This window comes from Kogia breviceps, chromosome 11 (genome assembly GCF_026419965.1).
Source record: "Kogia breviceps isolate mKogBre1 chromosome 11, mKogBre1 haplotype 1, whole genome shotgun sequence".
Taxonomy (NCBI): domain Eukaryota; kingdom Metazoa; phylum Chordata; class Mammalia; order Artiodactyla; family Physeteridae; genus Kogia; species Kogia breviceps.
The window spans coordinates 82891674-82906433 of record NC_081320.1 but is presented as its reverse complement, the minus strand read 5'-3'; the positions used below and the strand labels follow the sequence as shown (position 1 = coordinate 82906433).

The following is a 14760-nucleotide window of genomic DNA, read 5'->3' as shown; positions in this document are numbered from 1 at the left end:
AATTTGAGAGAGTAAAGGTAGAAATGCTGGATCAGCTCTTTCCTTTAAAAATGCTTGTTGTTGGGAAAAACCAGCCTCCTTTTCATCATTATCAACACAACAAAAACAAACAAGTATCAAGAACCCACTGTAAGAATTGGAGGGGGCTTCCCTGGTGCCGCAGTGGTTGAGAGTCCGCCTGCCGATGCAGGGGACACGGGTTCGTGCCCCGGTCCGGGAAGATCCCACATGCTGCGGAGTGGCTGGGCCCGTGAGCCATGGCCGCTGAGCCTGCGCGTCTGGAGCTTGTGCTCCGCAATGGGAGAGACCACAACAGTGAGAGGCCCGCGTAACACACACACACACACACACACACACACACACACACACAAAAAAAAAAAAAAAAAAAGAATTTGGGCTCAGTTCCAAGGTCAAAGAATCTTTTGAAATACCTCAGCTTGCCACAAGCAAATTTACTGAAAGAACAAGAAGGTAGTAAAACCCCCAACCCATCCAAATTACAGTGCCCAAACCCACACAAATTTAAATAAGCAGGGGAAGAAACGTATTATTAATCGAATAATTTAAGTTTTTATATCTAGCCTATTTTGTCAAATTTATTTAAATTATTTAACTAAATCTATTCATTTAAATAGAATTATAATCTCATGTGAACTATTATGAGAATAGTTTGAATCCCATTTTTTAATATTTATTATTTATTTATTTGGTTACATTGGGTCTTAGTTGCAGCAGGCGGGCTCCTCATTGCAGCTTATGGGCTCCTTAGTTGCGACTCGCTGGTCCCTTAGTTATAGCACACAAACTCTTAGTTGCGGCATGTGGGATCTAGTTCCTGGATCAGGGATCGAACCCAGGCCCCCTGCATTGGAAGCACAGAGTCTTAACGACTGAGCCACCGGGGAAGGCCCCGAATCCGTTTTTTAATCAGTGCATATTGTAAACGTGTGCAGTTTTATAGAATTTGGAGCATAGTTTTTACATTTTTAGGAATTTATGATTACTATAATTTTGCTTCTGTGACATTGTTGGCGATAATTGGTATTATGCAAAATAATTGATAGAAAACCCAGACACCAATTATCATATTTCTATAAGAAAATATGAGCTGCTTCATAATGATCTAATTTAGGATGTGGTTTCTTCTAATATATCAGGGTAATAAGTACAATCTATAGATATAAGGATTTGTCCTTTATTTAAAATCGGACTTCTCAAAGGGGTCAGAAATTTTTTCATTTGAACGTATATATTTTTAAAGTACTTAACAAAAGGCAGTGATGTTTTAAACTGTAAAGAGTAGGGATGGGTCTGTCATACCTCCCAGATTCAGGGCAGCATCAGGGGACCCCAAAAGCCCTTCTGGAATGTGCCCCCCATTCACTGTTGCCTAGTGAGCACTTACTTGTGTAGGGGCCTTTTTAGAAAAGTGGGTGCTCAGTAAAACTTGTCAGTTAAAGCATGGGGTCCTGGGGTCCCAGACCCTCAACCCATGACTTTGTTGGGCATCTTCTGATCTGAGCCCAACCGGGGTGTCTGGAGGATCCCTGAGGATAAAGTGAGAACCTCAAGATTCTGTTTATCTCTGGTGGATCCTGCAGGTCTGGGGGATGTGGGGATCCCCAGGAGACCCTAGAATAAACCCTCTGCTCTGTGGAAGAGCCCCTCCCACAGTCTCTGAGAGGGCCCAGAGCAGCGCCTTTGGCTCAGGGAGCTACCAGCCCGTGCCACAGAGTGGCATGCCATGTGCGCTCTCACCGATGTAAGTCTCTGCCCCGAGTTCTGAGCTGGCCCGGGAACCCCTTGACAGCCTGGCCGTGCCTTACGCACCGTAGCCTCAGCAACCATCTGAGGACCATGTTCACGGATGGCAGCGGCGATGAACCACTGGCATGTCGTTGCTGCTTGATCAAGGCAGACTTCTCCTCCGTCTTGTCCTTCCTCTTCCCTGCCGGGCCAGGAGAGCCCTCACATCCAAGCAAAGCTTAACATGGAACTTGAGTGTTTTACCAAGCACATGCTTATTGCAAGCAACGCCTGGTGCGGGTTGAGGGGGGAGATGAGAGGGAGTCGGCGTATGGTTCCATGGAAGTAAAACTACTTCCACCCTCGCACTTTAGTTAAACTCTTTTTTAAAAATTTATTTATTTATTTATTTATTTTTGGCTGCATTGGGTCTTCATTGCTGCGCGCAGGCTTTCTCTAGTTGCGGCAAGCAGGGGCTACTCTTCGTTGCAGTGTGCGGGCTTCATCGTGGTGGCTACTCTTGTGGAGCATGGGCTCTAGGCGTGCGGTTTTCAGTAGTTGTGGCTCACGGGCTCAGTAATTGTGGCACGCAGGCTCAGTAGTTGTGGTGCACGGGCTTAGTTGCCCCGCGGCATGTAGGATCTTCCCAGCCCAGGGCTTGAACCCATGTCCCCTGAACTGGCATGCAGATTCTTAATCACTGTGCCACCAGGGAAGCCCTTAGTTAAACTCTTAAGTTCAATTTTTCTCCATCCGTTAGTTCTCTTAATATCCAAAGACTCTCATTGTCTCCCGTGACGCTGGCATTCTGTGCCACAGTTGGCACATATGCTCATTCTGCAGATGTGTAAACTGAGGTTCTCACAGTTAACTCGCTAGAGGTCATACAGCTATGAAGTGGCAGAGCCGAGACTGAAACCAGCTTTGCTGGGTTTCCAAGTGAAGGTTTTTTTCCCTGTCCCTGTCCCCATCCTCTGGGACCCTGGCCTCCCCTCTCCTTACTGGTCATGTCCTTCTCTCTACTCAGTGATACTCTGAACATTGTGGCTTCAGATCACCGGCCTTTCACCACGAAGCAGAAAGCTATGGGCAAGGAGGACTTCACCAAGATCCCACACGGCGTGAGCGGGGTACAGGACCGCATGAGCGTCATCTGGGAGAGAGGAGTGGTATGTTCCCAGGACCCCTCCCCACTCTGGACCTTGGAAGAATTTTCACCCTTAGTAGGACTGGGTCAACCACAGCTCCTGTTTCACTCAAAAGGGAAACAGAAAAGGTCTTTTTTTTTTTTCTTGATCGGAAAGGTAATAAGGCCTAGCATAAAAAATTGGAAAATATGGAAAAGTATTAGGAAAAAACCCATAATTCCATACTGGAAAGTTATTAATATTTTGGTATACTTCTTTCCAGCTCTATGCATGTACTGTACCTTATTTTAATTACTGGGTTCATCTTCTTTTCATATCACAGTGTATTTTGAGTGTCTTCCTATATCAGTAAAAATTCTTTTAAAACATATTTTTAATGGCTAAATAATATTCCCTCCAACGAAAGTACCATACTTCAATTAATCCTTCCATGATGTGTGGAACTTCCAGCTGTTTCAAATTTTTGCTCTTAGAAATAATGCTGCAGAGAATCTCTTTGTTTATGAGTGTACATCAGCATTTCTAATCATTTCCTGAGGACAGATTCCTAGAAGCGGATTTCTGGGACAAGGGATATGAACCTTTTAAAGATCTTGATATCTTTTGTCCAATAATAAAGATAGAGACTGGGACTTCATTTGAATACCTCTTGTTCTGCCCATGAAGAATAAGTAGTTTTGGTCTTGACCTATCACAGGTTAGATGCAGCATAGAGTATGAGCCCAAAGAGATTTGAAATCCTCAAGCCTAATCAACAACCAGCTCATGGGAAGACCCATGAGGCAGCTCCGGAATCCCCTTTGAAAAGGGTCCACGGTGCCTTTGTGGGTGGGACGATAAATGCCTTTCCAGGAGAGAATATATGTCCCTTCGTGGATGCAGGGAAGCTCCTGATTTATCCAGAGTGAGTACTGAGTAGACCTGGTTTTACAAACAGGAGGTAGATTTGCACCAGGAAAGCAACCTTTTGGAACAAGGGCCCACCCGCCCCCATTGCTGCAAGAAGGAGAGAGGAGTAGCATGGAAGCAAGCCTAGCAGGTTGGCTCATCTGAGATGATGCCCGTGCTGTTGTCCTTCTCAGCACCATTGTTCTGACCAACTAAAAGCCCTCAGGCCAGGGTCAAGAGTGACCCGGGGTTTGAGACACACACACAGGGCCTCGGTTGACCTAACACTTTTGCAATGTTTCAGGTTGGAGGAAAGATGGATGAGAACCGTTTTGTGGCTGTTACCAGTTCCAATGCAGCGAAGATTCTCAACCTGTATCCCCGCAAGGGCCGCATCATCCCTGGAGCCGATGCCGACGTGGTGGTGTGGGACCCAGAAGCTACAAAGTAAAACCTGCTGCTAGTCTCCAGGGCTAGAGGGACTTGGGATTTTTAAGGACCTTATATTACAGAACTCCAAAAGCATATCATCTTTGCACTACTTCTAGCATAGAGCAAGATGACCCTAAGGTGTGTTCAATTCAACAAATACTTGAGGGCTTGCCATAGTCCAAGCACTAGGAATGCAACAGTGAACAAGAAGGTCTGAAGATCTGCTATAGTGCAACTCCATGTGCACAGCACTTTACAGTTTTTCAGAGCTAGGTCACATTAACTATCTCGTTTGCTTTTCACATAGCCCCAAGAAACACTTAAGCCTAAAGTTCTTATTTCCATTTTACTGTTGAAGAAACTAAGAGCAGAGAGTAGAGGGACTCCCCACATCACATAGCTAGTAATTGGCTGAACCAGATAGATGTCCTGACACTCAGTTCCGGACTCTTCCACCAACACTCTGCTTCTCTCGTTGAGGGTGTGGGTCCCCTTGAGCACACAGCGATTGACACCCATGGCATTGATGTGGGTAAATGAAGTGCATCAGGAGTTATCAAGCCACAGGATAACTCGTCTGTTATGAGCATCATCTTTTTTTTGTAATTTATTTATTTTATTTATTTATTTTTGGCTGCACTGGGTCTTCATTGCTGCACGGAGGCTTTCTCTAGTTGCGGCGAGCGGGGGCTACTCTTCCTTGCTGTGCACTGGCTTCTCACTGCGGTGGCTTCTCTTGTTGCAGAGCATGGGCTCTAGGTGCACAGGCTTCAGCAGTTGTGGCTCCCTGGCTCAGTCGTTGTGGCTCGCGGGCTCTAGAGCGCAGCCTCAGTAGTTGTGGTGCACGGGCTTAGCTGCTCCGTGACATGTGGGACCTTCCCGGATCGGGGTTCGAACCCCTGTCCCCTGAACTGGCAGGTGGATTCCCAACCACTGTGCCACCAGGGAAGCCCCAGGGCATCATCTTGACTCAGAGATTTGAGCAGGGTAATGGGAATTGTTTTTTAATGTTAAATTTCATTCAGTCACTCAACAAATAGAAAAGTGCCACCATTTGCTGAGCACTTTTCTAGGTGCACAAGCCAGCAGTGAATAAGATAGACAAAAATGTGCTGGGATTTTGAAGACAAAAAGTTGAATTGCAAAGAAACGCACCTCCCTGCTGGGATCCCCACACTGTTTCTCCATTAGGGCACTTGAGAAGCCGGGATCTGCCTCCAGCCTGGGGCTGGTCCCTGCTGCTGTTGCAGGTGTGGCTGTTAGTGATTTGCTATCGGCAGAAAGACCCCCAGAGTGTATTAGTCAGCTAGGGCTGCCATAACAAAATACCCCAGACAGGAGGCTTAAACAGTAGAATTTTATTTTCTCACAGTTCTGGAGGCTAGAAGTCCAAGATCGAGGTGTTGTCAGAGTTGATTTTATTCTGAGGCCTCTCTCCTTGGTTTGTAGATGGCCATCTTCTCCCTCTGTCTTCACATGGCACTTCCTCTGTGTGTGCACTTCTGGTGTCTCAATTTTCTCTTCTTATCAAGACACCCATTTGATTAGATTAGGGTCCACCTATATGACCTCATTTCACTTTAATTAGTTCTTTAGAGGCCCTATCTCCAAATACAGTCACACTCTGAGGTACTGGGGGCTAGGACTTCAACCTATAAATTTGGGGGGACACAGTGCATCCTAGCCTTTGGGGGTCATCCCTTCCCACTGAGCAGCATCCCTTCCCACTGAGCAGCATCGCTTCCCACTGAGCAGCACCTTTTCCCATTGAGCATCATCCCTTCCCACTAAGTACCTTCCCTTCTGCTGAGCTGTGACATCTTTACCTCCTCTCAGAGCATTCTCTCCCGCCACTGCCTTCCCACCAGGACCATCTCTGCCAGCACCCAGGTGCAGGGAGGAGACTTCAACCTGTACGAGAACATGCGCTGCCATGGTGTTCCACTGGTCACCATCAGCCGGGGGCGGGTCGTGTACGAGAACGGCGTCTTCATGTGTGCTGAGGGCACTGGCAAGTTCTGCCCCTTGAGGTCCTTCCCAGACACTGTCTACAAGAAGCTGGTCCAGAGAGAAAAGGTAAGGTGAGGGGGTGGGGGGGCGGAGAAGACGTGTGGGGAGAGGTTGAAGGCCCCTGGCGGCGACATCTTATATGACTTTTAAATCTCAAAGATGTTCTCACTCTCTCTGTCCACGAAAATTTATTGCCTGAATAGTCACTTTGGGAACAAACAAAATAGTAGAAAAGGAGCACCTGTAACAAAGTAAAATTTATTGGGAAGGGTCCCCAACTCCCCCGGAGCCCGGGGATACTATGAGGTGCTCATAGCTCTCCCTGACATCCAGGCTTCTTGTCGCCCCTCAGGGGCAGGGGACTCCTGGCTTGACCTGGGTTGTCATATTTGCTCTGGAGATGCTCTTTCCCCAAACTCCCCACAGCCGCCCTGTAACTGCAGTAGGCTGGGTGGGCTTTGCTGAGTCTGAGTCCCTCAATGAAGTGGTCAAGCCAGGTCTAGCTCACTGCCATGCGGGGCTGGCCTGAGGTCTTATCGTGAGGGTTTCATCCAGTCCTCGGATTCCATAAACACCCTGGGTGTTCACTGAAGCTTGGGGCTCCACCTTATCCCCAGGGATACTGAACTCTGGGTAGAGTTTCACCCCAAAGAAGACTGGCTGTTCCCTCGTTGCTTGGGGACTGATTGTGCAGCCTTATCTTTGGGAGCTGTCCTGTCCTTCCTGACAACTCCGGGTGCTGGGAACCAACTGCAGCCCTGGCCTCTGGGTGGAGAACCCAAATCATCAGAAAAAGACCAATCGGACAAAACTGACAGGTGAAAGCATCATGAGGTTTCCCCTTCCCTTCCTTTGGCATAAAGCAATATTATTATGGTTCAAAACGCTCCTGCCTAGCTATTTCCAGATTCTGTCTGGAAAGGGTGGGTGTTCTTAGAAATATCATGACCAAGGGCCTGGGAGCCCCAGCCCAAATGCAGGTCTTCTATCAGGGAGCAGACTTGGATTACCTTAAAAAAAAAAAAAAAAAAGCATGACTTTAGTTATCCCAGTATTCAATTCAAAAGCGAACTCAGGATCTCTCGGGTGGGTGAATGCTCCCATCTCCAATATGCTTCCCAGATGTGGACAATGGCAGGAGACCTCAGCCCCACCTCTGGGGGATGTGCCACAAAGAACTGTAAGAGCGACACATTCACACACAAGACTACCTGACCAAGGGTGGCGATGATTTAAAATAAGAAAACGGGGGCTTCCCTGGTGGCGCAGTGGTTGAGAATCCGCCTGCCGATGCAGGAGACACGGGTTCGTGCCCTGGTACGGGAAGATCCCACATGCCGCGGAGCAACTAAGCCCGTGAGCCATGGCCGCTGAGCCTGTGCGTCCGGAGCCTGTGCTCCGCAACGGGAGAGGCCACAACAGTGAGAGGCCTGCATACCGCAAAAAGAAAAAAATAAAAATAAAAAAATAAAATAAAATAAGAAAACGGAAGATAACAAGTGTCAGTGAGGATATGGAGAAATTGGAACCCTCATTCATCGCCAAATGAATGTAAAATGGGGCAGCTACTTTGGAAAACAGTTTGGCAGTTCCCAAAATGTTAGATATAGAGTCACCAAAATAACTCAGCAATTCCACTCTTGGGTATATACAGAGGCAAGAAAAATGAAAATATATGCCTTCACCAAATCTTGTACATGAATGACACAGCAGCGTTATTCATAAAGGCCAAAAAGTGGGAACAATGTAAACGTCCATCAACTACTGAATAAACAAAATGTGGTATATCCATACAATGGAATATTATTCAGCCATAAAAGGGAATGGAGTGCTAATATATGCTACATACAACATGCATGACCCTTAAAAACATCATGCTAAGTGAAAGAATCCAGTCACAAAAGACCACATATTATATGATTACATTCGTATGAAATGTGCAGAAGAAGCAAATCCATAGATAGAAAATAGATTAGTGGTTGCTTAGGGCTGGCCAGAGGGGAGAATGGGAGTGACGGCTCACGGGGATGGAGATTCTTTTGGGGGTGATGAAAACATTTTGGAATTACACAGTGTTGGTGGCACAAACTTGTGATTACACTAAACACCCCTGAAATGTATTCTTTTAAATGGTGAATTTTATGGTATGTGAATTATATCTCAATTTTTTAAAAAAATCTTTGAACAGTTCTGTGGCTTTCCCAAAAAAAGATGTTTTAGTCAGGAAGTAGGATCAAAAGAGGGCAGAGAAAGTGTTTGAAGCCCTTCTAAAAACCAACCTGGGACTTCCCTGGTAGCGCAGTGGTTAGGAATCCACCTGCCAGTGCAGGCGACACGGGTTCGATCCCTGGTCCAGGAAGATCCCACATGCCGCGGAGCAGCTAAGCCCGTGCGCCACAACTACTGATCTTGTGCTCTAGAGCCCACGAGCCACAACTACTGAGCCTGCGTGCCACAACTACTGAAGCCCGTGTACCTAGAGCCTGTGCTCCGAAACAAGAGAAGCCACCGCAATGAGAAGCCCACGTGCCACAATGAAGAGTAGCCCCCTCTCGCAGCAACTAGAAAAGCCCACGTGCAGCAACGAAGACCCAACGCAGCCAAAACTAATAAAAATAAATAAATATAAACCAACCTCACAAAAATGTCAGACAGATACCAATTCACATTGGACCAATTTTAGGGCCAGACATAGTGGAAGAGCTCAGCTTCCAGGACTGATATAAATTCAACTCAGAGGCCCTTTATCCAAAGCACTTATAATGACAACATAAGGTCCTCAAGAAAAAGCCAATTCTATTCCCTATTCTCTGGTATAGCCCTTATGTAACAGAATGCAGGTACGCGTAAAACTTCATTTCCCCAAGATTATAAATAAGCGGTCCCTACAGAGCAGAGTGCTCAGGAAAGAAAGTAGCTCTGGGGTTGGGACCCATGTATAAATAAAAACCAACCTCACAAAAATGTCAGACAGATACCAATTGACATCAGACCTCTCTTAGGGCCAGACATTGTGGAAGAGCTCAGCTTCTAAGACTGATATAAATTCAACTCGGAGGCCCTAAGAACAGTGGCAGTGTCCAAAGTCTTACAGCCATCAAGGAGGTTCTGGTGGTGATGGTGGCTTGGCCCTGAGGGTTGATGGTGTATGTGCTCTGATGGCATCATCTTTTCCCCTTTTCTGCTCTCCACCTGCACTAGACCTTAAAGGTGAGAGGAGTGGACCGCACTCCCTACCTGGGGGATGTAGCTGTCGTTGTGCATCCTGGGAAAAAAGAGATGGGAACGCCACTCGCAGACACTCCTACCCGGCCTGTTACCCGACACGGAGGCATGAGGGACCTTCATGAATCCAGCTTCAGCCTCTCTGGTAAGAGCAAGGGCCCCTTGGCCTGGCACCTGCATCTCCACCACAGTGAGGGCACAGGAGGAGGACAGAGGGACTAGGAACCCCACCTCGGTAGAGGGGCTTATGCTGCTCTCCTCTCCATCTTCTCCCTCCCTCCCCGATCCCCTGCCCGGTGATGACTGCCGGGCCCCATGTTATAGACACACAAATACTGGCGGGCGGGGAAGGAGGGCTCTCCCAGTCCCTGGGCGCCAGCCACTCTACCAGGCCATGGCCCTTTTGGGCCTTTCTCCATGGTTTCTAAGTTCAAATAGTTTCATCCCTTGAGATATCTTGAGGGCCCTGCACGTAGGGATGCCCCAGAGACGATCTGAGCACAGAAGCGTGAACTCTGTGCCACTTCTCACCAGCTTCGCTGAAAGACGTGGTATTTCCCTTATACCCTTTCCTCCCTCGTCTCAACCTCAGGTTTGCTCCTCTGCCACCTTCTTTTCTGCGGAGAATTGTACTGTATGTAATACAATATAGAATATATGGGGTGTCTCTATGCTGAGAGGCTTTATCGTCGACAGCGTGTGTCCCGGGTGCTTGGCCATAGTTAAAGGTGGGGGTCATTGCGGCATAAATGGCGAGCCTCACTGGAGAGCAGGCAGAGACTGTAAGATGCCTTGGTCCTGCAAGCAGCTTTGCTGGAAGCCATGATCCATCCCTACTTGAAAGGGGCAGGGGCCGGGTCTCACGGAACGGCCTTCACGACTAGCCCTGGCGCAGACCGAGCCTCCGCTCTGCAAGAGCCGTGCTGGGGCCGGAACGTGACAGGAGCAAGATCCTGGGGGGGGTGAGATGCAGCCACAAACTGTCCTAACGTGAGAGGCCGAGAACTAAACCAGAGGGGAGCCGAGGGGCACGGCTGCCCGCTGAGCTTCCTCTGTGCCCAGCCGTGTGCTGGCAGCAGCTCAGGTGGTTCCTGACTGAGGAGCTGACCACCTGTGCAGAGGGGTCCTCTCCACCACCCTCCCCATCATCTCAGAGCCAGGCTCATTACGGAGATAGCTTCTGCCCCACCCTGAGGGCCACTGCTGCTCCCACCAGCGACGGGACCGAGTGCAGGGAGTCCGGCAGCCCTGGGAGAAGCAGCAAGGCCCCCAGAGCTGCGAGCCCCCTCTGGCCCCTGGCATCTGCTCCCCCCCAAGTCTCGGGCAGAGCCAGACTGGGCAGAACTGCTCTCAGGTTCACCAGGCAGCAGGCAGCCTCTCACCTTCCCTCCGCCCCAAACCTCGTCTGTTCTAAATGGGACAGGCTGGAGAAAGTCCCACCACACTCCCTGGAGCACAGACCTTCTTTTCTTTTTTGCAATTTATTTATTTACTTATTTCTTTATTTATTTTTGGCTGCACCCCAGGGCATGCGGGAATCTTATTTCCCCAACCAGGGATCAAACCCATGCCCCCTGCAGTGGAAGCATGGAGTCTTAACCACTGCACTGCCAGGGAAGTCCCCAGGCCTTCTTTTCTAAGTCTCGGGACTTCGAGATGTGGGGGGCCTTGGGGTGTTGTTCTTTGATTTTTCCAAAGCAGTGGCGCACCCTTCCTTCTTGCTCTCTTGCTCACTGAGGCATATGTACAAAGGCCCACTTGCTAACAGGCAGCTCCCTGGTCCGTGTGCTTGGCAAGAGACCGTACCCCCAGGGCTGACAGCGGTGAAGGCGGCTTACAAGGCAGTTAATCATGGAGGCTGTGAACCAGGGAGACCTGGGTTCATGTCCAGGCTCTACCACTTATACACTGTGTGACATTAGCCAAGTGAACTTCCCTGAGCCTCAGTTTCCCCACCTGTAAAATGGGATGGAGTTGGATTGAGGATTAAAGTAGATCCTAAGCACGGAGCACCTGGTTTTATTTCCCAGGGGGGCTCACCCTCTGCTTCCTTCCTCACAGGTTCTCAGATCGATGACCATGTTCCAAAGCGAGCCTCAGCTCGGATCCTCGCTCCCCCCGGAGGCAGGTCAAGTGGCATCTGGTAAAGGCACTGACCAGCCCCCCAAGTGAAGATGCACCGCTGCCACCAGCCCACACGCCCTCCGGCCACAGCTGCAGGGGGCGGGAGAGGCCCGGCTGGGCAGCGCACCACCTGAGGGGGCCCCGGGACACGGGGAGCCCTCCCCATGTCTGACGCGTGATTCACTGTGCTTCGAGCCGACCCTAACAGGCACTTTGAGATGTGTTCCTCCTGCTGCAGTCCTTTCCTGCCTTGGCCTCGGCAGGCTTCCCGGGGGCCCATGCTATGCACAGAGCCCAACGCGTAGAGCCTGGCCCCGCCCCTCCTCTCACACCTGCCTCTGGGCTGGCCTTGGGAAAGCCCGGCCCGACCTTAGTGCCCTGCCCCTGGCTGACCCGCCAGCTGTCCAGAGCACTTTAGCAGATGTGTTTTAAAAGAAAAGGACTCCCTCCCCCATCCCCTTTGGCCCAGTGGTCACTTTCCCCAAGTCAGACAGGTGTTAGCTTCCCAGCCATGCCCAGGACATCCGGTGTTTCCCCACTCATCTCCCGCCCCTGTTTAGTTGTGGCTGGGACACTCTGCGCCCTTTGCCAGCTGCTTCCTCTCCACCACCCCCCAGGAGCCCCAGGCCCAGAAGGGCTGCCCGGGCGGGCATGAGGCTGGTACCAGGCGCGTGTATATGATTTTGTTTTGCACGTTTGGTTTGCGCAGTGGTTTGGTTTGACTTGTTTGTGCATCCTGTGAAAAATGACGGTGCTTCGTGTCACTAGCATAGCATAGAAACAGGAATAGATGTGGACCTTAGGAGATGCTGCATCGACACCAACCAGACAGCCTAGGGCTCCGATGACAGGGGTGAGAGGGGGATACTGGACTCGCGGGCCCTTTTTCTCCCTTCCTGGAGTCTTCCTGTCCCTCCCCTCCCCTCCTGGTCTAGTTTCCTGCATCCTGAGAGGGTGCCCGGGATGCTGGCCCTGCAGACCTTCAGGGAGCAGGGTGGCCTTTCCCATCTCTGGCCCTGGTCACTCCCAGCACTAACCACCCACACACACACCCAGCCGCCTGTAGGCTTCCGCCTACTGGACAGAGGCCCCGCCGCTCCTCCGTGTGATTGGCGAGAGGCCTCATGCCTGCTAAGAGAGATGGGGGTGGGACTAGGGAGAGCAGGTTGGCTAGATACCAGGTGGGAGGCCAGGCCAGCAGGACCTGGCTGTAGCCCACAGCGCTGCTCGGGGGCTGCAGTCTCCTGTGGTCAGCACCTCACCCTAACCTGCCTGTGGCCTCCATCTCCTCCCAGTTGGGCCCTCCCTGCCTCCAAAGCTCCAGGTGATTTCCATGGAAACACTAGAGGCTGCCCTTGCTAATCCTTGTTCCCGCTCAGGGAGTGACCTCATGTTGCACATTTGGTTTGAGCACCGGGCTGACACGTGGCTCCCGGACTCTTGGGCCGGTGGTCATACCCGGCACGTTTCTGTAGTGCTTTTCACGTTGTCAAAGCCCTTTCATGTATGAGCTCTCAATTGCTCCTCACGACAACAGAGTGTGTATTATTCTCCCCATTTCACAGCTGTGGCCCAGAAAGCTTAGGCCTTCTGACTCCAGAAATGTCCAGGACTGCCCTTAAGAGCTTGGCTGTGTGCCCTAGCTGTGGACAGGAGGAGTGGAGTGACATCTCTTGCAGATCCCACCTGAGAGTTTAACCAACTAAAAGACTTACTCTCCCAGTAGGCATTCTGCTTTGTTTTGCACAGGTAGATAAATTTTTCTTGAAAACAAACTGACGCGTATCACTGTTTGAGCCAGAGCCAGTCACTTGTTGGAGGCCTGCCATGTGGTTTGAGCTGTCCCCACATCCTCACTTCTCCACTCATGTTCCTCTTCCTCGCTTAGGGGCTGAGAGGACTGAGACAGTAACCCAGGAAACAGAGGCAACAAAGACACTCGTGGAGGGTGGTGGCCATGGGGACAGTTGATGGGGATCTGAGCCTAGGAAATTGTGTGACACTGACCCCGTGGTACAGTGCACATCATCTTTATCCCTTTCAGCCCTTGCTGGGTCATGGGCCTTGGGCAGATGCCAAAGAGCCAAGCAGTGTTGGTGGCCAGGGAGCAGAGCATCCCTGCTTGGGCTAGGAAAGCTTTACCTTCTCTGAGTGCCTCCGCCCGAGAGATGCATGGTCCGTGGCTCTGGGAGACCACATGTTGGTGTGGTCCATCGAAGGCCTTCCACTTCATTCACCCCCGACCCTTACATAGACCCACCCTTGCCCAGGAGCTTCTAGATGAAAATCAGAAGGAGGTTCAAGGAACCAAATGAAAGGTCACCCCCTGCCACCCATCCCCTGCCCCTGTGCCGGGCTCCAGCCATCCCCATCACCAGCCCCATTGGCTCTTGGTTGGAATGAAAAGGGTCTCTGGTTGCACTGAATGCAGCTCTCAAACTGGTCTTGTACTTGCTGAATAAATACTGTTGTTCTTGCCTTAGCTGCTCTCTAGGTTTGTGGGGTTAAGTTACCAGAAAATTGTGCTACTGTGTGTGCGTGTGTGTGCGCGTGTGTGTAGTGCTAGGAGTCCACAGTAGGTCTCGGTCAAGCCAATGCCGTGATGAGGGCTTTTCCGATACTGACCCAGAAACCACAGAACCACTCGGAAACCCAAACCCCCTCCAGCTGCCCAGGTGGCAGGCACAGCCTGGGGTCGGGATGGAGCCTCCAGCACCCAAGTGACTTCCTCACTCCTCTGTAAATGTCATGGTGCTAAGATTGTGTCAACCCCAAGATGACACAGGGTCCTGTGCTTTGGCCACCTGACTGAGGCAAAAACAAAACAGCCCGACTCGTTGTGTTCTGGTGCAGGTTTGTATTAAACTGTAGCTACTTCTCACTTGGTCTCAGTTGTGTTTCTTCAAAGAAGAGGGAGCTTGGTAGGGGACCTCTTCTTCCACAGTGTCTGGGATGAGGCTTCAGTGGCTAAAAAAGTCAGTTTGGGGTCTTCACTTGTGTTAGGTGGCAGGTGGCAGCTCACTGGGAGGCCTGAGCAGAGACTGAAGATTAAACATGTTAAGAGATGGGAGCCTCAGTGGCCCAATAGCTAGTAGTCAGTCCTCTCTCCTGGTGGGAACAAAACCAAGTCTTTGGGTGCCAGATTTCCCAGGACAAATTTGAGCTGAGTTATCTGAAACAGGAATAA

General features: G+C 50.3%; 1 protein-coding gene across 1 annotated transcript in view; it reads left to right on the top strand.

Moving 5' to 3' along the window:
- DPYSL5 (dihydropyrimidinase like 5) overlaps window positions 1-14454 on the top strand; it is an 87383-nt gene extending 72929 nt beyond the window's left edge. Inside the window, exons 9-13 of the mRNA XM_059080034.2 lie at window positions 2774-2915; window positions 4087-4229; window positions 6083-6290; window positions 9426-9594; window positions 11511-14454. Of these exons, the coding sequence (XP_058936017.1) occupies window positions 2774-2915; window positions 4087-4229; window positions 6083-6290; window positions 9426-9594; window positions 11511-11596 (748 nt within the window). The 3' untranslated portion in view covers window positions 11597-14454. The remainder of the gene's footprint in view (window positions 1-2773; window positions 2916-4086; window positions 4230-6082; window positions 6291-9425; window positions 9595-11510) is intronic.
- The last annotated feature ends 306 nt before the right edge of the window (window positions 14455-14760 follow it).